The sequence below is a fragment of the Neoarius graeffei genome, chromosome 8, assembly GCF_027579695.1.
Source record: "Neoarius graeffei isolate fNeoGra1 chromosome 8, fNeoGra1.pri, whole genome shotgun sequence".
In the NCBI taxonomy this organism is placed as follows: domain Eukaryota; kingdom Metazoa; phylum Chordata; class Actinopteri; order Siluriformes; family Ariidae; genus Neoarius; species Neoarius graeffei.
Window position 1 is genome coordinate 8,895,699 of NC_083576.1, and position 22,687 is coordinate 8,918,385.

A 22,687-nucleotide genomic window follows, 5' to 3' on the forward strand; every position below is an offset into this window, starting at 1 on the left:
CAAGATTCTTCAGACTCCTGTGAAATATAATCACTCGGTAATTATATTGAGTTAATTAGACAAGATGACTAACAATGTCTGTACTGCACTGTGTCTGGTATAAGAACATGAGTCTTGGTGTGTTTGCCTTTTCTGATACAAACCATTGTATCCATCGTGATTGATGTCCCCAATGTTTGCTACTACTAGTCCAAACATGGACTCTTTATTGCCGGTAAGAATGTCTGGTTGTAATCTGTCCCAGTCTTGGCCGTCTCGACGGTTTATGTAGACGTAAACAGCACCTCCAATTCCTGCCTCCATATCCGTCGAGCTGTACTGAGGAGCACCGACTACAAGATCATCCCATCTGGTAAACCAACCAGAAGAAATAATGTTAGGTTTTTAAAATTAGAGTGGAAAAAATAAACAAGAACAACAACAGCTAATGATAATTATAATTTAGTTTTGGAAGGACTGGAATAAATAAAAAAATAAGTTTCACAACATTATTTATTTTGAATTCTGATTTGACATGAATATATTTATTTACTCAGCATTATTTCTTCCCATTGTCACATTTTTTTTCCTTTCTCAATCGATATTAAAACAATATTTTATTCCTAATAAATAAGAACAAACATTTCAGATTTGGCTTTTCCACTATCACAACCAAAACCAAGTTACAAAATACTGGTCTTTCTCTTTCAAAATTCTCTCAAAATCTTTCATCTTTAATGAAGCAAAGCTGGCAGCCATGTTTGTTTACAAATTGTCTCAGTCGCTCGCTAGTGCAGGAAGTTTTACATCTCCGACGTGTGGTGTCATGTTGTCTTGACAACCATGAAATATCGTAAACCATATTCAACGCTCATTCTCTATTGGGTAGAGTGATGTAATACACGTAGGATAAGCGATATGCTAACAATATTGCATGCTATCAAACCAAATGAATGAAACCCGCTAGAAGGGAATACAGTTTTTATTCTATCGAAAAAGTGTCCTGTATGAATAATAATAATAATAATAATAATAATAATAAGCAAATACAATGTAAGTAAGAGCCAAGTACAGTATATTAGATCAAGTGTGATGGGTCTCTACCTCTAGACATCTTACCCGTCTGCATTAAGGTCCATTATAGCCAGTGAGTAGCCAAAAGAGGACGCCAGACCCGGGCCTTGGAGAGTGTGAGCTACCCTCAGACTGCTCTCAGACTTCACAGTTTCAGGTTTTAAGATCAGAACCTCACCGCTGAGATTGCCACGTGGTGCTCCCGCCACGATAACCTGCTCTCCTTTCTTTAACAGATTCATTCCTGAGTCCAGAGCAAAGCCTGGAAAAGTGTAAAATATCAAAGAACAACGTGTCAAATGGATCTTGGATTGTCTGATTCTATGACTGGGATCATGAGCCTTCAAATGAGAGTCCATGGACCAAGAAACCATTGATTACATTTTGACGCAAATCCGAATATGTATTTCAACACAGTAAACATCTGTATATTCTAATCTCTGGCTTGGAGGAGGGATATACTTGGCAGACTTCCCTTCTCGTATAATATCTTTTATTCTATCCACATTCACTGGATATGAGCAATCATGCGCTCTGATTGGCTACTCTACTACTAGAATATCAGCTAATATACTGTGAGTAGAAAGCAAAATGGCGGCGCATGCTGCTGAACCAACTGAGAATGAAATAAAAACTCAACTTGAAAACAAAACCCGAAAAAATATCAAAAACCAACAAAATATGGAATGAAAGTATTTGATGGTAAGAACTTTTTTTTTCAAGAATTATTATTATTATAGCATTTTTCACAAGCTGCTCCTGTCATTTCACCGGTTTGTTTACATCCTTCATCTTTAAGCATTAAAATTTGTTGAATTTTTTTTTAGACTGGTTCAAAAACTCGAAGTTTGAAAACTACATTAATGAAATGTCCAAGGAAGGATAAAATAAATGTCGAAAGCTATTCTATGCCTCGGCACGACAGCAAGATGGCACTTTCTACAAAAAAACAACACTAAATTCAATTCATGCAGCCATTGATAGGTTTTTAAGAAGTCCACCAAAGCGGAAATGATTTTGTCGGACATGTATAAAGTTTTTATTTATCAAATTTGCTAAAAATAAAAATGCTCTGTTTCTCAAAATCCAGTGAATTTGGATAGAATAAAACAGTTATTCCATTCAATCTTGTCGTACATGGATTATAACCGTGATCAGCTTATATATGACTCGATTTTGTGGAATAACTGTTAATTTTTTTTTTCGCGGTCTGGTTTCCATCAAATCCTGCGCGCTCATTGGCTGGCGAGCGGGTCTGTATCCTACCATACCGACCCCAGTTACGGACCCTGGTTACGGACCTCTGGTGACTCACTCGTTCACAACAACAACAAACATAGTAGCATTTTTTGTCAACATTTATTTTTTTTATAAGATTTATTTATAAGATTATCAAAAATCTTATAAATTTTTGCCAGCATTTCTCAGGAGACTAGCATTAATTTTACATCATGGATAGCGATAATGACAGTCTTTACAGCGAAAGCAAGTTTTACTACCCTGAGGAAGAAGAAATAAAAGAAAACATTTCAGGAGAAAGCTAAAAACCTCTAACTGTTGCTAATGCCAAGCAAAAACATGGCTGAATCCTGAATGACTCAATTTTGTATAAATAGGGGACTACATAGGCGGCAAAATGTAGTTTTTTTTTCCTGCCATGGAAGTGCACTTGTATACCGAGGAGGAAGCCATTTGCATTACAGCCGTGAATGAGGACTCAAAATGGCAGCTCGGCTCGGTTTTCCCTTTCGGGCGCTCTCGTTTTCTGTTCGAATTTGGTAAAGAAAACAATAAATATATTATTTACCAGCTTAAGGTCGGTCTGTATGGTGAAATACCGTGACCTCGGCCTTGAATACTGACCTCAGCCCAGAGGGCCTCGCTCAGTACTTTCAAGACCTCGGTCACGGTATTTCACCATATGGACCTCCCAGTTGGTAAATAACATATGTATATTTTATGCATAAAAAAGTTGATGTTTTCCAAACGGGATCGAGAGAGGACTTTCTTTCAAGTGGGAAAAATAACATCATAATATCTTACTGAAAATGAAATTGATAAGATGTTTATATCTTTTAGGCATGCAGTGTGATTTACTGCAACCTGAAAGCTGCTTCAACAATAATGATTAAGTTTGTAAATTAATATGACTGAAGGGCAGGTATTACACTTACAGAAGCACTTTTTTGACAGTTTGAAGTAATTCAGGAGATGGTTTTAAGTCATTTAAGTGCTGAAAATGGTCTGAAACTATGATATCATTACAGCAAAGTGTATTCATTAAATTGACCCCGATAAACATACAGGATTTGTATTTGGAAATGTATGTCAGAAAATTGAACTCATCAGAGAGCAAATGAAAGCATTGAACGTCTCACCTAAATAGCTGCTGATGCTCAGAGGAATGTGCCTTTCATTAAACATATTCTGGTCTCTGGTTTCATAGGAATCCAGAAAAAAGTTTTCAATCGGCTCCATGCGGACAGTACCTGCAAAAAGTCAGGAAGTGAAAATGATTTCTGTTTTGCCTTCAGGAAGACTGCAAACTATTATAATTGTCTAAGGTAGATAGATAATGTAACTGCAAACTGTACTTTTCCTTGTCACTGGTGTAGCACCAAGTACTCTACAGTGTCTTGCAAAAGTATTCATCCCTCTTGGCGTTTGTCCTGTTTTGTCACATTACAAGTTGGAATTAAAATGGATTTGGGGGGGTTAGCACCATGTCATTTACACAACATGCCTACAAGTTTAAAAGTGCAAATTGTTGTTTTATTGTGACACAAACAATAAGATGAAAAAAACAGAAATCTGGAGTGTGCATAGGTTTTCACCCCCAAAGTCGATACTTTGTAGAGCCACATTTTGCTGCAATTACAGCTGCAAGTCTCTTGGGGTATGTCTCTATTAGCTTAGCACATCTAGCTGCTGGGATTTTTGCCCATTCCTCAAGGTAAAACTGCTCCAACTCCTTCAAATTAGATGGGTTGCGTTGGTGTACAGCAATCTTCAAGTTATGCCACAGATTCTCAATTGGCTTGAGGTCTGTGCTTTGACTAGGCCATTCCAAGACATTTAAATGTTTCCCTTTAAACCACTCCAGTGTAGCTTTAGCAGTATGTTTAGGGTCATTGTCCTGCTAGACCGTGAACCTTTGTCCCAGTCTCAAACCTCTGGCCGACTCAAACAGGTTTTCCTTCAGAATTGCCCTGTATTTAGTGCCATCCATCTTTCCTTCAATCCTGACCAGCTTTCCTGTCCCTGCAGATGAAAAATATGCTGAGAGCATGATGCTGCCACCACCATGCTTCACTGTAGGGATGGTATTCTCAGGGTGTTGAGTTTGCGCCACACTTGGCATTTCCCATGATGGCCAAAAAGATCAATTTTAGTCTCATTTGACCAGAGAATCTTCTTCCATGTGTTTGGGGAGTCTGCCACATGCTATTGGCCAAACTCCAAATGTGTTTTCTGAAGCAATGACTTTTTTTCTGGCCACTCTTCCATAAAGCCCCACTCTGTGGAGTGTATGGCTTAAAGTGGTCCTATGGACAGATACTCCCATCTCCACTGTGGATCTTTGCAGCTCCTTCAGTGTTATCTTTGGTGTTTTTGTTGCATCTCTGATTAATGCCCTCCTTGCCCGGTCTGTGAGTTTGGGTGGACGGCCTTCTCTTGTCAGGTTTGTAGTGGTGCCATATTCTTTCCATTTTGCTATAATTGATTTAATGGTGCTCCCTGGGATATTCTTTATAACCCAACCCTGATCTCTACATTTTCACAACTTTGTCTCTGACCTGTTTGGAGGCTCCTTGGTTTTTATGTTGCTTGCTTAGTAGTGTTGCAGAGTCAGAATCCTTCCAGAACAGGTTGATTTTTACAGACATCATGTGACAGATCATGTGATACTTTGGTTGCACACAGGTGGATCTTAATCAACTAATTATGTGACTTATGAAGTGAATTGGTTGGACCAGCTCTTATTTAGGGGTTTCATATGAAAGGGGGTGAATACCTATGCACACTCTAGATTTCTGGTTTTTTCATCTTATTTATTGTTTGTGTCACAGTAAAACAACCCCCCCACCCCCCACCAAAAAATCCATTTTAATTCCATCTTTTAAAGCAACAAAACAGGACAAACACCAAGGGGGATGAATACATTTGCAAGATATTGTACATGTTTTGTACCTTTTGTGTGTATAGTATACTTTTACAAAAAAAAATTATAATAGTAAGGGTATACTTTACCGCCAAAGTTTTGACACATTTAATATCCCAATAAAATATGTTGTGTACCTTTCCAGTCATAGGCTCCTGGCCCCGAGAACACGATATAGTCCTTATCCTTGGTGAAAGCTGCAGAGACGCCCTGCTGGCAGTAACCGAACATGTCTTTAGCTTTGTGCCGATTGAGGCAGAATGTCCTCATATCTTCAACAATCAAGTTCTGTTCCAAGATGAAGCACCTGCCCAGAACCAGCTGACTGTCTTCTATCCACTGCTGGTAGCGGTGAGCACAAACCTGAGTGGATGGAATTCCAGCAAATTCAACTGGAAATCAATGTCAAGTTTATACCTTAATACCACTGTAAAATTTATTTAACAGACCCAATACGCTGTGTCTTATCTCCATTTGCTTAATAAACAGTGCGTATAAGAGGAATGGGAACTGATTAAAAATACAGTACTAGCCTAAAGTTTGTATACCCCTACTCTACTCATTCATAGGGCTTTTTTCCTCTCGCCCATGACAGAGTAAGTGGGGTAAGGTATTGTAATCAGTGCGGTTTGTTTGTGTGTCTGTTAACAATCTAGTGTCTAGCCGGTTGCACCAATTGACTTAAATTTTCAGAGTAGGTGGGCAATGGTCCATAGATTACCTGATTAAATTTTGTGGGTAATCCAATCAAGGTCAAGGTCACCCGAAAGGTCAACCTTTCAGTCAAAATAACATATTTTCCATTATAACTCAAAAACGGTTGCTGATAGACAGATGTTTACTATTATATGAGCATATAGGAACTCCCATATGGCCTATCATTTGACACCATGATCTTTCACCTTGAGTGACCCTGAAAGGTCAAACTCAAAGTCACGGATTTTCAGAGGGCTAGAAGTTGAAATCGGTTGATGGTAGACAGATATTTACCATTATCAACTTATAGGAAGTCCCATGTGGGCTTTCATTTGGCACCATGATCTTTGACCTTGAGTGACCTTGAAAGGTCAAACTCAAGGTCATGGGTTTTCAAAGGGCTATAACTTTACACCGATTGACTTCAAATTTTCAGGGGAGGTGGGCAATGGTCCGTAGATTACCTGATTAAATTTTGGAGGTGATCAGGTCAAGGTCACCAGAAAGGTCAAAATAGTTTTTAGAACAGGATAAAGCGGCTACAGATAATGAGATGAGATGAGATCTTGCTTCAAATTCATCATTTTGACTTCAGACCAAAACAAAAATGTGCATCTTTCAATTCTGCTTCCAACCACATGCTGCATGATGGGGTAGCTTGGACAGTCTCTGTAGTGGTTGGGGGTTAAAGGTCAGGTGGTTCAAGGTCATCGGTCAAAATAACATTTTCCATAATAACTTGAAATCAGTTGATGGTAGATGGATATTTACCATTATCAACTTATAGGAAGTGCCATATGTACTTTCATTTGGCACCATGATCTTTGGGGCGGCACGGTGGTGTAGTGGTTAGCGCTGTCGCCTCACAGCAAGAAGGTCTGGGTTCGAGCCCCGTGGCCAGCGAGGGCCTGTCTGTGCGGAGTTTGCATGTTCTCCCCGTGTCCGCGTGGGTTTCCTCCGGGTGCTCCGGTTTCCCCCACAGTCCAAAGACATGCAGGTTAGGTTAACTGGTGGCTCTAAATTGACCGTAGGTGTGAATGTGAGTGTGAATGGTTGTCTGTGTCTATGTGTCAGCCCTGTGATGACCTGGCGACTTGTCCAGGGTGTACCCCGCCTTTCGCCCGTAGTCAGCTGGGATAGGCTCCAGCTTGCCTGCGATCCTGTAGAACAGGATAAAGCGGCTAGAGATAATGAGAATGAGACCATGATCTTTGATCCTGAGTGACCTTGAAAGTTCAAACTCAAGGTCATGGGTTTTCATAGGACTATAACCTCACAGCTGATGACTGAGAAATATTACCATTATCAATATATAGGTATAAAATAAGTGCTGCCGGGTGAGGTTTGTTTTGCCTGGCAACAGTTGTCTGTATTTTGTATTTTCTACATTGTAGAACAACACTGAAGATATCAAAACTATGAAATGACATCTGGGACATGTATGAAATTACACTCACTGGCCACTTTATTAGCTACACCCATACTGTACATCCACCTGCTGTTTGATGCAGTTCTCTGATCAGCCGATCCCTTTACAGCAGCACAGTGCATCAAATCATGCAGATACAAATCAAGAGCTTCAGTTAATGTTCACAATGTTCAAATGTCAGAATGGAAAAATTGTGACCTCACAGCGTGACTTTCTTTCACTGTGGCATGGGTGTTGGTTTGAGCCAAATGGTCTGGTTTGAGTATTTCAGAAACTGCTGATCTCCTGGGGTTTTCATACACACAGTCTCTATACACAGAATGGTGTGAAAAACAAAAAACACTGAGTTGAATGAGTGACAGTTCTATGGGTGGAAACAAATGCCTTGTTGATAAGAAAGGTCAGAGGACAATGGCCAGATTTTAGGTGTTTCGAGCTTTTTTGCCAGGAAGGCTATAGTAACTCATATAATCACTCTTTACAACCGTGGTGAACAGAAAAGCATCTCCGCATCCAACAAAAACAGAAGACCACATTGGGTTCTGCTCCTGCATCCAAGAACAGGAATCTTAGAATCAATAACAAGTCCCTATTAAAGTGGCCAGTGAGTGTATGTGGCAAACAAAAAGTGTTAAAAAATCAAAGTTTGAAATTTTAGGTTCTTCAAAGTATCCAGTGTTTACCTTAACCCTTGCAAAACATATGCACGCCCCTTCTAATGCACAACATGGGTCAAAAATGACCCGCATTCATTTTCCAGGTTATTTCATGCTGACTGAGATTTTCTTTGCTCTATCTTTTGAAATCAATTTATTTTATGATTGAATATTCCAAGTATTCTTTAAATATCTTGTTTTTAATTACCACAAATCATTCATTTAATTTTTTCTTTCCTACTTTATGAACAAAAATACTTTTTATATGACTACACATGGGTCATCCAAGTGTGATTTAAAATTAAATGTCTTAATACTATAATAATAATTTGTTTCAAGTAATTACTTTAGCAGTGAATGGGGCCAGTTATTTATTTATTAACTATGTAGTTAGCTAAGCCAACTACAATAAAATTAGCTAACTAAAGTAGAATATGTCGACAGCTAGGTAGCTAATAGTAATTACTTGTAACTTTCTGACAAGTAATCTACTCACTCTCAAGGGAACCTAAACATCATCAATTTTTTTCTAAGGTAATGTTAGAACAATTGAAAAACATTACTTCCATGTATTAGATGGGTAAAGGGCGCTGTGCTGAGCTGTGAAATGTCTGACACAAGCACAATTCACAGTTCCCACCAAACGCTGGAGTAAATGCATGCGGGTCAGTTCTGACCCATGTGTGTAAACTTGATGTAGAATTACAAAAGCTGTGCTTGTTCATAACTTAAGAAAGGAAAAATAAAAATGATGATTTGTACTAAACAAAAACAAGATATTTACTGCATATTTGGAAAAGTAAATGACAAAATGAATTTATTTCAAAAGTAGATCATAGAAACACTCAGCCATACATGAAATAACCTGGAAAATGAATGCAGGTCGTTTTTGACTCATGTTGTGCATTAGAAGGGTAACGATACAAAAACGGTTTTTATTCAAAAAGTAAGAAAGGAAAAAATAAAATAAGGATGTATGATGATCAAAAACAAGTTAATTGAGGAATACCTTGAATACTGAATGATGGAATTAATTTATTGCAAAGATATAGAAGATAAAAACTCAGCTGGGTCACTTTTGACCCATGTTTTGCATCAAAGGGTTAAGGATGTTTTGCACACTATTGACGTTATCTTAACCAGCTTCATGACGTAGTCACCTGGAATGCTTTTCAATTAACAGATGTGCCTCGTCAAAAGTTAATTAGTGGACGAGTTTCTTGCCTTCTTAATGCGTTAGAAATCATCAAACGGTAAATAATAAATCATAAAAATACTCTCTAAAAAACAGCCCTATTCAACATCACACCTGTAGTAATCCATATTTTGTCAAGAGCAGCTCAACTAAGTGAAAAGAAACGACATCTGTCATCACTTTAAGACATGAAGTGACAATTTATAAAAATTAAAAAGAAACCATTGAAGTACAAGATGTGTCCAAACTTTTGTCTGGTACTGTGTGTATATTTTGAATTTTCAGACATGTTGCTAATTTTAATGTCACTGTAATCAAATATTTTAAATTCAGTATCTGAAATGAAACTGGATGATGTGTGTGTGATGTGTGTATGATGTTAAATCAAATGCAACATTAACGAGTGTTGTTATTATTGTGTGACATTTTATGAATGAACTCACCACCACTTTTCCTCCTGGGCCTTGGCTTTTCACATGCACACCCATCCACTGGTTTTCCCGGTGGTCCAGTCCCTGTTCTGGCTTTGAATCTGTCAGTCAGTTATGACACATAAGAAGGATGGATATGAAATCTGAATATCATAAATCATTCATGTCATCATGAATATTTACAGAGAATCACACAAACCGTCAGCGTCCACTGGGATCCGTTCACAGTCATCACTCTGTGTTGTGAACTTACAGCGATAGAGACCTCCAGTGATGTTGGCTTTCTGACTGGGTAAGGCTTTCGCATGTGGAGCACCAATCAGCAAGCTGAGGTCAGAAATGATTTTGTTACGACAGTGACAGATGATGATGATTATTATTATCTCATCTCATCTCATTATCTCTAGCCACTTTATCTTGTTCTACAGGGTCGCAGGCAAGCTGGAGCCTATCCCAGCTGACTACGGGCGAAAGGCGGGGTACACCCTGGACAAGTCGCCAGGTCATCACAGGGCTGACACATAGACACACACAACCATTCACACTCACATTCACACCTACGGTCAATTTAGAGTCACCAGTTAACCTAACCTGCATGTCTTTGGACTGTGGGGGAAACCGGAGCACCCGGAGGAAACCCACGCGGACACGGGGAGAACATGCAAACTCCGCACAGAAAGGCCCTCGCCGGCCACGGGGCTCGAACCCGGACCTTCTTGCTGTGAGGCGACAGCGCTAACCACTACACCACCGTGCCGCCTATTATTATTATTATTATTATTATTATTATTATCTGAACGATGTCTGAAGAATTAAAGGCAACAAATTAATTGTATCTCAAGGTGCTTTGCTCCTCTGGAGGTTCTTTAGGCAGGTGATGAAAACACAACAATTGCATGCTGATGTGGACCAAAACAAGGCCAGGTTGTATATGTGTAGGACTAAAAATCAGTTACATGTTATAGTTATATCGAACATATGGCAATTTAGAGTATATACTCAATATAGACCGGTGACAGTGTTGTAGTCGAGTCACTTAACCTCAAGTCCGAGTCCAGTCTCAAGTCCCCAGTGTTCAAGTCCGAGTCATTAAAGAAAATTTCAGTCGAGTTCGAGAACAAGACTTCAACTGCACCATTTGATGGTGGCTGTTGCTGCCTTTATGTGAAAGCATCTCTGCTACTGTGTTGGACTAACGTTACTGCTCTACTGCCCCATTTTAGTTAACAGGTTACAGATAAAAAGCTTGTTCATCGCTCAGCAAGCCCCGCCCACTATCAACAGGGCAAATAACATGAGAGAGAGTTAACACTAGCTAGTTCATCGCTCAGCAAGCCCCTCCCACTATCAACAGGGCAATGAATATAGCGTGTCACTTCCTTCTCTGGGTGGAGTCTTGCCAAATGACGATTGAAGTTCGAGGTTGTCCCCGTCGTCTCCTCGATAGTTCTTCTACATATGGAACACACAGCAGTGCATTTTTTCCCACTGCACGAGAAGTCTGTATAAGCAAAGCGGACAATCCTAGCGGCGTTCTCTCCAGGCATTTTAGCGCCATTAACGTTAGTTTGTTCCTGAATATGGCGTATGAACAGATGAATGTGCATTCTTTTACAAGAAATCAGTATAAAAATTAACGTAGATGTAAATATAAATATCTTGTACCGAATTATTATGGCATGTTGCAAAAAATAAAGAAAAAATCCAAGTCTTTGTCTCCAATTTACGAGTCCGAATGCAGTTAATGCACGAGTCCGAGTCCAAGTCCGAGTCATCAGTGCTCAAGTCCAAGTCAAGTCACGAATCCTTAAAATTCGGGCATGAGTCGGACTCGAGTACTACAAGCCTGACCGGTGACAAATTAAAGGGGAAAAAAAGACAGTGGCTCTGTTATACTGTTTGGGGGGGCATTTGTTTATTTATTTTTCTACAATCATTTGGGACCCTTCAGAGTGAAGCAACATTGCACATCTGTGTAAAGTTTGTCTTTCTGATCACATTTATCCTACAGTGAACCATTTCTATTCTAATGGGCGTGATCTCTTCCAGTTACCCCGCCCTCCATCCACACTGATCTGAACTACAAGGCTCTCTGAATGATGCAATAATTTACTTAAAAATAAGGACTTGAGCATGAAGCTGTAATTCTCCAGACCTGATTTAGTGCCAATGTATGCCAAAGAAGATCAAGCCAGGGTTGGGTTGCCAGGTCTCAGCGACATTTCAGCAAATAAATCTCAAAAATCAAGCAAAAAGACCTGAAACTAGTCCAGAATGAATGAGAATTTTTTTTTCTCAATCTTTGCATGGCAAACCATGGTGCACATGGATTTCTGATTTTCAGCATCTGCAATACATCTTTTTATCATCACCATCAATAGTGGACTCGACTCGGACTCAACTCGAAATTATTTTTAATGACTTAGACTTGACTTGGACTTGAACACTGGGGACTCGGGACTGGACTCGGACCCGAGGTTTAGTGACTCAACTACAACACTGACACACACACACACACACACATACAGTATATGCCCCCACATTGCTGCTAAGGCACTGATCACTTTCCATTCAGGGCTGTAATTATTACAATGTTTACAATCTGTGCAATATCTGCTTACACTGCACTTTATTTTACTGACTTGATCACTTTACACATAGGAATATACACTACCGTTCAAAAGTTTGGGGTCACTTTGAAATGTCCTTATTTTTGAAAGAAAAGCGCTGTTCTTTTCAATGAAGATCACTTTAAACTAATCAGAAATCCACTCTATACATTGCTAATGTGGTAAATGACTATTCTAGCTGCAAATGTCTGGTTTTTGGTGCAATATCTCCATAGGTGTATAGAGGCCCATTTCCAGCAACTCTCACTCCAGTGTTCTAATGGTACAATGTGTTTGCTCATTGCCTCAGAAGGCTAATGGATGATTAGAAAACCCTTGTACAATCATGTTAGCACAGCTGAAAACAGTTGAGCTCTTTAGAGAAGCTATAAAACTGACCTTCCTTTGAGCAGATTGAGTTTCTGGAGCATCACATTTGTGGGGTCGATTAAATGCTCAAAATGGCCAGAAAAATGTCTTGACTATATTTTCTATTCATTTTACAACTTATGGTGGTAAATAAAAATGTTACTTTTCATGGAAAACACAAAATTGTCTGGGTGACCCCAAACTTTTGAACGGTAATGTAAATACACCTAGTATTTACGTCACAATATCTGCCTACACTGCAATTCCCCCACTTACTTTATCTTGTATTTTATTTATATTCTTTTATTTAGAGTTGCTGTTTTGTCTGAGTGCTACCAAATGAAGTTTCATTCTATAATTACAGTGACAGTAAAGTCTTATCATAAACTTCTCAGCTTGCCTCATATACTGGCCTTCAGGCTTCACTTATTGCCTTTTTTTTTTGCAGTGAGACATGAGACATTCACAGGAGATATGGAGCAAAATAAAATAGCTAGTTTAATCCTACACGGTTAATTTTTATTTATGATCAAAACTTGTACCATATGAACCGTATGAAAAAATGTCAGTTTACCCAAAACATGACTCAATAAAACAGTTCCATTCTCAAGAAGGAATGGAATAAGTTTAATCCTCAGACAGGGACATGCTCACATTTTAACAAAAATTTTAAACAATTTTATATTTGTAAACCACAACAAAAAAAAAAAAACCTGTAATATGATGAACTGTCCCAACTCTCCCCATGAGGATATTTTGGAGGGAAAAAAATGCTTAAATGTTTTTCTCCAGAATTTAATTTTAATAGATAATACTATGTCTGGTAACTTGAGGCTCATACAACCCCGATTCCAAAAAAGTTGGGACAAGGTACAAATTGTAAATAAAAACGCAATGCAATGATGTGGAAGTTTCAAAATTCCACGTTTTATTCAGAATAGAACATAGATGACATATCAAATGTTTAAACTGAAAAAATGTATCATTTAAAGAGAAAAATTAGGTGATTTTAAATTTCATGACAACAACACATCTCAAAAAAGTTGGGACAAGGCCATGTTTACCACTGTGAGACATCCCCTTTTCTCTTTACAACAGTCTGTAAACGTCTGGGGACTGAGGAGACAAGTTGCTCAAGTTTAGGGATAGGAATGTTAACCCATTCTTGTCTAATGTAGGATTCTAGTTGCTCAACTGTCTTAGGTCTTTTTTGTCGTATCTTCCATTTTATGATGCGCCAAATGTTTTCTATGGGTGAAAGATCTGGACTGCAGACTGGCCAGTTCAGTACCCGGACCCTTCTTCTACACAGCCATGATGCTGTAATTGATGCAGTATGTGGTTTGGCATTGTCATGTTGGAAAATGCAAGGTCTTCCCTGAAAGAGACGTCGTCTGGACGGGAGCATATGTTGCTCTAGAACCTGGATATACCTTTCTGCATTGATGGTGTCTTTCCAGATGTGTAAGCTGCTCATGCCACACGCACTAATGCAACCCCATACCATCAGAGATACAGGCTTCTGAACTGAGCGCCGATAACAACTCGGGTCGTCCTTCTCCTCTTTAGTCCGAATGACACGGCGTCCCTGATTTCCATAAAGAACTTCAAATTTTGATTCGTCTGACCACAGAACAGTTTTCCACTTTGCCACGGTCCATTTTAAATGAGCCTCGGCCCAGAGAAGACGTCTGCGCTTCTGGATCACGTTTAGATACGGCTTCTTCTTTGAACTATAGAGTTTTAGCTGGCAACGGCGGATGGCACGGTGAATTGTGTTCACAGATAATGTTCTCTGGAAATATTCCTGAGCCCATTTTGTGATTTCCAATACAGAAGCATGCCTGTATGTAATGCAGTGCCGTCTAAGGGCCCGAAGATCACGGGCACCCAGTATGGTTTTCCGGCCTTGACCCTTACGCACAGAGATTCTTCCAGTTTCTCTGAATCTTTTGATGATATTATGCACTGTAGATGATGATATGTTCAAACTCTTTGCAATTTTACACTGTCTAACTCCTTTCTGATATTGCTCCACTATTTGTCGGCGCAGAATTAGGGGGATTGGTGATCCTCTTCCCATCTTTACTTCCGAGAGCCGCTGCCACTCCAAGATGCTCTTTTTATACCCAGTCATGTTAATGACCTATTGCCAATTGACCTAATGAGTTGCAGTTTGGTCCTCCAGCTGTTCCTTTTTTGTACCTTTAACTTTTCCAGCCTCTTATTGCCCGTGTCCCAACTTTTTTGAGATGTGTTGCTGTCATGAAATTTCAAATGAGCCAATATTTGGCATGAAATTTCAAAATGTCTCAATTTCGACATTTGATATGTTGTCTATGTTCTATTGTGAATACAATATAAGTTTTTGAGATTTGTAAATCATTGCATTCCGTTTTTATTTACAATTTGTACTTTGTCCCAACTTTTTTGGAATCGGGGTTGTACTTTAATTCCTAACAAATCCGCAATTTGTTTCCCCAGTGTCCATTACACCAAAGAATGGAAGTGGAGGTGAAGTAGGAAATACTTTTAAAGGTTTGGTTGATAAAATATATTCTTGTACAAACCTTACTGCAGTGTCCAGCTCCGTGACTCCAAAGGAAGTCAGTTACTCTAAGGGCCAACATCGAACTTCTGATGGAATCTAAAACATCCATCCATCCATCCATCCATTATCAGTAACCATTTATCCTGTGCAGGGTTGTGGGCAAGCTGGAGCCTATCACAGCTAACTATGGATGAAAGGCAGGGTATACCCTGAACAAGTCACCAAATCATCACAGGTCTAACAGATAGAGACAAACAACCATTCACACTCACATTTACACCTACAGTGGTGCTTGAAAGTTTGTGAACCCTTTAGAATTTTCTATATTTCTGCATAAATATGACCTAAAACATCATCAGTTTTTCACACAAGTCCTAAAAGTAGATAAAGAGAACCCAGTTAAACAAATGAGACAAAAATATTATACTTGGTCATTTATTTATTGAGGAAAATGATCCAATATTACATATCTGTAAGTGGCAAAAGTATGTGAACCTTTGCTTTCAGTATCTGGTGTGACCCCCTTGTGCAGCAATAACTGCAACTAAACATTTCCAATAACTGTTGATCAGTCCTGCACACCGGCTTGGAGGAATTTTAGCCCATTCCTCCATACAGAACAGCTTCAACTCTGGGATGTTGGTGGGTTTCCTCACATGAACTGCTTGCTTCAGGTCCCTCTGTGAGGAAGTGTGTGATGAATAAAGTTGTGCTTTCTTTGCTTTCTTTCTTTTATCTTTCTGCAACATTTTGATTGGATTAAGGTCAGGACTTGGCCATTCCAAAACATTAACTTTATTCTTCTTTAACCATTCTTTGGTTGAACAACTTGTGTGCTTAGGGTCATTGTCTTGCTGCATGACCCACCTTCTTTTGAGATTCATTCATCGACGGATGTTCTGACATTTTCCTTTAGAATTTGCTGGTATAATTCAAAATTCATTGTTCCATCAATGATGGCAAGCCGTCCTGGCCCTGATGCAAGAAAACAGGCCCAAACCATGATACTACCACCACCATGTTTCACAGATGGGATAAGGTTCTTATGCTGGAATGCAGTGTTTTCCTTTCTCCAAACATAACGCTTCTCATTTAAACCAAAAAGTTCTATTTTGGTCTCATCCGTCCACACAAACATTTTTCCAATAGCATTCTGGCTTGTCCATGTGATCTTTAGCAAACTGCAGATGAGCAGCAATGTTCTTTTTGGAGAGCAGTGGCTTTCTCCTTGCAACCCTGCCATGCACACCATTGTTGTTCAGTGTTCTCCTGATGGTGGACTCATGAATATTAACATTAGCCAATGTGAGAGAGGCCTTCAGTTGCTTAGAAGTTACCCTGGGGTCCTTTGTGACCTCACCGACTATTACATGCCTTGCTCTTGGAGTGATCTTTGTTGATTGACTGCTCCTGGGGAGGGTAACAATGGTCTTGAATTTCCTCCATTTGTACACAATCTGTCTGACTGTGGATTGGTGGAGTCCAAACTCTTTAGAGATTGTTTTGTAATCTTTTCCAGCCTGATGAGCATGAACAACGCTTTTTCTGAGGTCCTCAGAAATCTTCTTTGTTTGTGCCATGATACACTTCCGCAAACATGTGTTGTGAAGATCAGACTTTAATAGATCCCTGTTCTTTAAATAAAACAGGGTGCCCACTCACACCTGATTGTCATCCCATTGATTGAAAACACCTGACTCTAATTTCACCTTCAAATTAACTGCTAATCCTAGAGGTTCACATACTTTTGCCACTTGCAGATATGTAATATTGGTTCATTTTCCTCAATAAATAAATGACCAAGTATAATATTTTTGTCTCATTTGTTTAACTGGGTTCTCTTTATCTACTTTTAGGACTTGTGTGAAAATCTGATGTTGTTTTAGGTCTTATTTATGCAGAACTATAGACAATTCTAAAGGGTTCACAAACTTTCAAGCACCACCATACGGTCAATTTAGAGCCACCAATTAATCTAACCTGCATGTCTTTGGATTGTGGGGGAAACCAGAGCACCCAGGGGAAACTCATGTAGACATGGGGAGAACATGCAAACTCCACACAGAAAGGTCCCTGTCAGCTGCTGGGCTTGAGCCCAGAACCTTCTTGCTGTGAGGCAACAGTGCTAAACACTACACCACCATGCCGCCCATGAAACACTTGCAGTTGACAGGTATATATAATATATACACTGAATTTCCAGTTTTATCAATCCCACATCTGCCAGTATGGTGTTTACTAATAAATCCACTATAAATGAACTCACAGTTGCTGATCAGTAGGTTTGAGTTGGTGGTGCATTGCAAGGGAATATCCAAACAGGCTCCCAGCTTCTCCATTTTTCCTCAGAATGTTGATATTATCCAGGTTGAAAGCAGATCCATGTTGCAGATTCAGGCCACTTAGGAGCCACAGACTCATGATCAGTGTTATCCTCTGGATCTCCATGGTTCTCCTGATCCACAAGAGTTCCTCTGGATCTTTCTGGTTTTCCCTGTAATTCAGAAAGTGTCAGAAGTTGCAGATGACTGCCGAATTGCTGGCAGACGAGGCGTGGTGTGGTGTGGTGTGGTGTGCTTAGGCGTGGTGTCTTTTCAGCTTTCTCACGAATTCACTGGGTGTGTACAGACAGTAAACAGTTGTATCTCAAGATAAAGTAAGTAAATGTTTAGCAGCTGCATTGTAGATGATATGTAATGATTGGCTCACATTGACCATTAATCATTGGAATTAAAGCTACAGGGAGTGCAGAATTATTAGGCAAATGAGTATGTTGACCACATTACCCTCTCTATGCATGTTGGCCTACTCCAAGCTGCATAGGCTTGAAAGCCTCCTACCAATTAAGCATACCAGGTGATGTGCATCTCTGTAATGAAAAGGGGTGTGGTCTAATGACATCAACACCCTATATCAGGTGTGCAAAATTATTAGGCAACTTCCTTTCCTTTGACAAAATGGGTCAGAAGAGGGATTTGACGGACTCAGAAAAGTCAAAAATAGTGACATATATTGCAAAGGGATGGAGCACTCTTAAAATTGCCCAGCTTTTGAAGCGTGACCATCGAACAATCAAGCGCTTCATTCAAAATAGTCAACAGGGTCGCAAGAAGCGCGTTGAAAAAAAAAGGCGCAAACTAACTGCCCGTGAACTGAGGAAAGTCAAGCGTGAAGCTGCCAAGATGCCACTCGCCACCAGTTTTGCCATATTTCAGAGCTGCAACATCACTGGAGTGTCAAAAAGCACAAGGTGTGCAATACTCAGGGACACGGCCAAGGTAACAAAGGCTGAAAAACGACCACCACTGAACAAGACACACAAGATGAAACGTCAAGACTGGGCCAAGAAGTATCACAAGACTGATTTTTCTAAGGTCTTATGGACAGATGAAATGAGAGTGAGTCTTGATGGGCCAGATGGATGGGCTCGTGGCTGGATCAGCAAAGGGCAGAGAGCTCCAGTCCGACTCAGACGCCAGCAAGGTGGAGGTGGGGTACTGGTATGGGCTGGTATCATCAAAGATGAGCTTGTGGGACCTTTTCGGGTTGAGGATGGCGTCAAGCTCGACTCCCAGTCCTATTGTCAGTTTTTGGAAGACACCTTCTTCAAGCAGTGGTACAGGAAGAAGTCAGCATCCTTCAAGAAAAACATGATTTTCATGCAGGACAATGCTCCATCACACGCATCCAAGTACTCCACAGCATGGCTGGCCAGAAAGGGTCTAAAGGAAGAAAGATTAATGACGTGGCCTCCTTGTTCACCTGATCTGAACCCCATAGAAAACCTGTGGTCCCTCATCAAATGTGAGATCTACAAGGAGGGGAAACAGTACACATCTCTGAACAGTGTCTGGGAGGCTGTGGTTGCTGCTGCACGCAATGTTGATCGCAAACAGATCAAAACACTGACCGAATCCATGGATGGCAGGCTTTTGAGTGTCCTTGTAAAGAAAGGCGGCTATATTAGTCACTGATTTTTTTTTTTTTGAATGCCAGCAATGTATATTAGTGAATGTTGAGTTGTTATATTGGTTTCCCTGGTGAAAATAAATGAGTGAAATGGGTATATGTTTGTTTTTTGTTAAGTTGCCTAATAATTATGCACAGTTATAGTCACCTGCACACACAGATATCCTCCTAAGATAGCTAAAACTAAGAAAGCCCTACTCCAACTTCCAAAAATACTCAGCTTTGATATTTATGAGTCTTTTGGGTTCATCAAGAACATAGTTGTTTTTCAATAATAAAACTAATCCTCAAAAATACAACTTGCCTAATAATTCTGCACTCCCTGTATAGTGATTAAAGCATGTCTAAAACACAGGAAGTGCATCATGATTTGGAAACCTGGTTGGTCTGAAACGTGAATGCAATGTGCTCTGGGTTATTTTATATTAAAATCCTTGTGAAGATGCTTGGACCACCCAGATCACTGCTGGCAGATATAAATATTAGTAGTTGTAGTAATAGTAGTAGTTGTTGTAGTAGTGGTGGTGCTAACACTATATATTAAAGCGCCCTTAAAGCACTTGATTTAAGATCCACCTGTGTGCAATCAAAGTGTCACATGATCTGTCACATGATGTCTGTATAAATCAACCTGTTCTGGAAGGACCCTGACTCCGGCGCCTGGAAAGGGAGGTCTGAGAAATGGCGGTAGAGAGTGGAGGTGGGCTCTTGCGTGAGTTGAGTGATGGAGCGGAAATGGGAGGAAGTGACGGTAGTTTGTTTGGAAGTGAGCTAGAGATGGAAGGAGAAGACGAGGGAAATTCAAATGAGAAATGGGAGAAGAAAGGAAAAGCAAAGAAGAAAGGAAACAAACGAGGTAGAGTGTCTGATGGTCACTCAGAGTCGGATAAAGATAGAGATAGTAAAGCAAAGCGAGTGGCAAAACATAACGGTTTAAAGGTAAAGTTCCAGTTTGACCCCCCTAGCTCTATCAATCCACCGAGACTTACCAAAGCGCTTCATATAGCTGTAGGTACAGTGCAGGTTACACCACTAAGGGACGGTAGTTTAATTATTGATTGTTACAATGCCGCACAGCGGGATAAGCTACTTGGAATAACTGTAATGGAAGGAAAGAAAATTAGATGTACTGAATGGGAGCGTAAGAAACTTGAGCTTGGTGTTATAACTGGAGTCTCTACTGACCTGTCATGTGAGGATATTTTGAGCAATGTATCAGGAGCCAATGTGGTCAAATGCAGAAGGTTGATGTACACCCGAGATCAAATAAAACAAGAAAGCCTGTCCATTCTGTTATTTTTTGATGAGAAGGAATTGCCCGTAAGAGTTAGAGTAGGATATATGAGCTTCCAAGTTCGTCCATACATACCGCCACCGTTACGGTGTTTTAACTGCCAAAAATTTGGGCACGTAGCAGCCATTTGTAGAGGGAGAAAGCGGTGCGGCAAGTGCGGAGGAGAAGATCATGAGTATGGCCAATGTCAGGAGGGCACTAGTGTCAAATGTTGCAATTGCGGGGGCTCACATAGCGCAGCATACAAAGGTTGTCAAGTACACAAAAGAGCGGCTGAAGTGCAAAGAATTAAAGTTGAGGAGAAACTTACTTATGCAGAGGCCATTAAGAAGGTTGACAGGAAAAGAAAACTAGAAACTGGCCAAAGACAGCAGAGACCGGGCCAAAGTGTTTTTTCTCAGCATAGTAATGAAATACCTAGGCAGATAAATAAGGAATCTATAGCAGTGGATAGTGTGAAATTCTTGGCATTCCTTGCCGAAGTCATAAATTGCTCAGCATTAACAGATAAAAAAAGTGAGAAGATAAAAATCATTGTCAAAGCTGCACGGAGGCATTTTTGGGTGGGGATGGAAGTTTCATTTGAGGAAATTAATAGAACTCTAAATACTCTCCAAGGTGTGCAACTAACATCACAGCCAGTTTCATGTGGGGGTTCCTAATGGTTTTTATTATTTTGCAGTGGAATGCTAGAAGTCTATGCTCTAATGGGCAGGAATTTAAAAAGTTTATTGAAAATTTAGATGTTAAACCTAGTGTTATATGTGTACAAGAGACATGGCTTAGGCCTCATTTGGACTTTGTTTTAAAAGGATATGTGACTGTGCGTGGGGATAGGAATAATGGTCCTGGTGGAGGGGTGGCTATATTTGTCATGCAGGGACTGGGTTATAGAATAATTAAAGTAAGTAGAGAGGTAGAGGGGATCATCATTGAGGTATGGATAGGCAAATGTAATTTTTTCATTGTTAACTACTACAATCCTTGTGAGGTACTAAATAAAGATGTTTTAGTTTATGTTTAGAAAGTAGATGTTTAGAATCTCACAAAATGGTGTGGTGTGGGGACTTTAATGTGTATTGAGGTATTTCACCTGACGTCACAGGGTCACGTGACGCCCCGGTGTCCACCATTTTGGACGGCAAGCTAGCTAATGTCAACAACAGTAGCTAGTATGTTACTGTAGCAATATTTACGTTCAGTCATTTGGATGACTGTTAAAACCTTTCAGTCTCAAGTTTTTCCTTTACTGTATTTACTAGTTTACTGAGCTAGCGCGCGATGGCTCCCGGCTTGGCCGGCGAGCGCGCGATGGCTCCTGGCTTGGCCGGCGAGCGCGCGATGGCTCCCGGCTTGGCCGGAGAGCGCGCGATGGCTCCCGGCTTGGCCGGCGAGCGCGCGATGGCTCCCGGCTTGGCCGGCGAGCGCGCGATGGCTCCCGGCTTGGCCGGCGAGCGCGCGATGGCTCCCGGCTTGGCCGGCGAGCGCGCGATGGCTCCCGGCTTGGCCGGCGAGCGCGCGATGGCTCCCGGCTTGGCCGGCGAGCGCGCGATGGCTCCCGGCTTGGCCGAGCGCGCTAGCTCAGTAAACTAGTAAATCCAGTAAAGGAAAAACTTGAGACTGAAAGGTTTTAACAGTCATCCAAATGACTGAACGTAAATATTGCTACAGTAACATACCAGCTACGATGTTGTTGACATTAGCTAGTGCTAACAGCTAGTTGCTAATACACTGCTACAACTACACCGACCCTAATAATACAGTTCTTAGTCATTGCCTGGTAACAGCAAATTTATAATGGGCCATGTCTCAACAGACTAAGAAGTTATTTCAATGACATTTAATAACATTTTGTTTATCCTGAGGACCGAAAGTAAATGAAAATGTGAACAAACCTTAGCTGTAATAAGATGGCGACCACCGGCTCCAGGGACGACCCGCTGATGTAGGCATGTTACCCAGCCTGACACAAAATATTTGTAGGCATCCAAACTCGTATACGCTTTCAGATCAATACCTGTGTATGGCGATGGGTTTTTAACAACATAGGTATACAGATCATGTGGGCCGAAGTCAGGTAAAGACGAGGGCTTTGTGTACTTCCGTATGTCAGTGAACAATCCTGGTGGAAGCAGGTAAACGTCGTTCTCTAAGCCTGCTCACATCAATTTTTGCAAATACCTCTCCCTCTGCTCGCCCTGTAAATGCCCTACATTACTGGATAGTGAAGGTGTTTTCTGCATCTCGCTCCTTTTTCTTTTATGTTTTTCGTT

At 40.4% G+C, this 22,687-nt stretch overlaps 1 protein-coding gene across 2 annotated transcripts in view; it reads right to left on the bottom strand.

The window, feature by feature from the left end:
- itga6l (integrin, alpha 6, like) overlaps positions 1-17,636 on the bottom strand; it is a 52,401-nt gene extending 34,765 nt beyond the window's left edge. For both annotated transcript variants that reach the window (XR_009655192.1, XM_060927246.1), the window contains exons 1-7: positions 17,418-17,636; positions 9,822-9,949; positions 9,635-9,723; positions 5,353-5,578; positions 3,432-3,542; positions 1,099-1,315; positions 144-349 (exon numbers count right to left, since the gene is read on the bottom strand). Coding sequence is in view for 1 of the 2 variants with exons in the window: in XM_060927246.1 (XP_060783229.1) it covers positions 144-349; positions 1,099-1,315; positions 3,432-3,542; positions 5,353-5,578; positions 9,635-9,723; positions 9,822-9,949; positions 17,418-17,599 (1,159 nt within the window). In the remaining variant the exon portion in view is untranslated. The remainder of the gene's footprint in view (positions 1-143; positions 350-1,098; positions 1,316-3,431; positions 3,543-5,352; positions 5,579-9,634; positions 9,724-9,821; positions 9,950-17,417) is intronic.
- Positions 17,637-22,687: the final 5,051 nt, after the last annotated feature.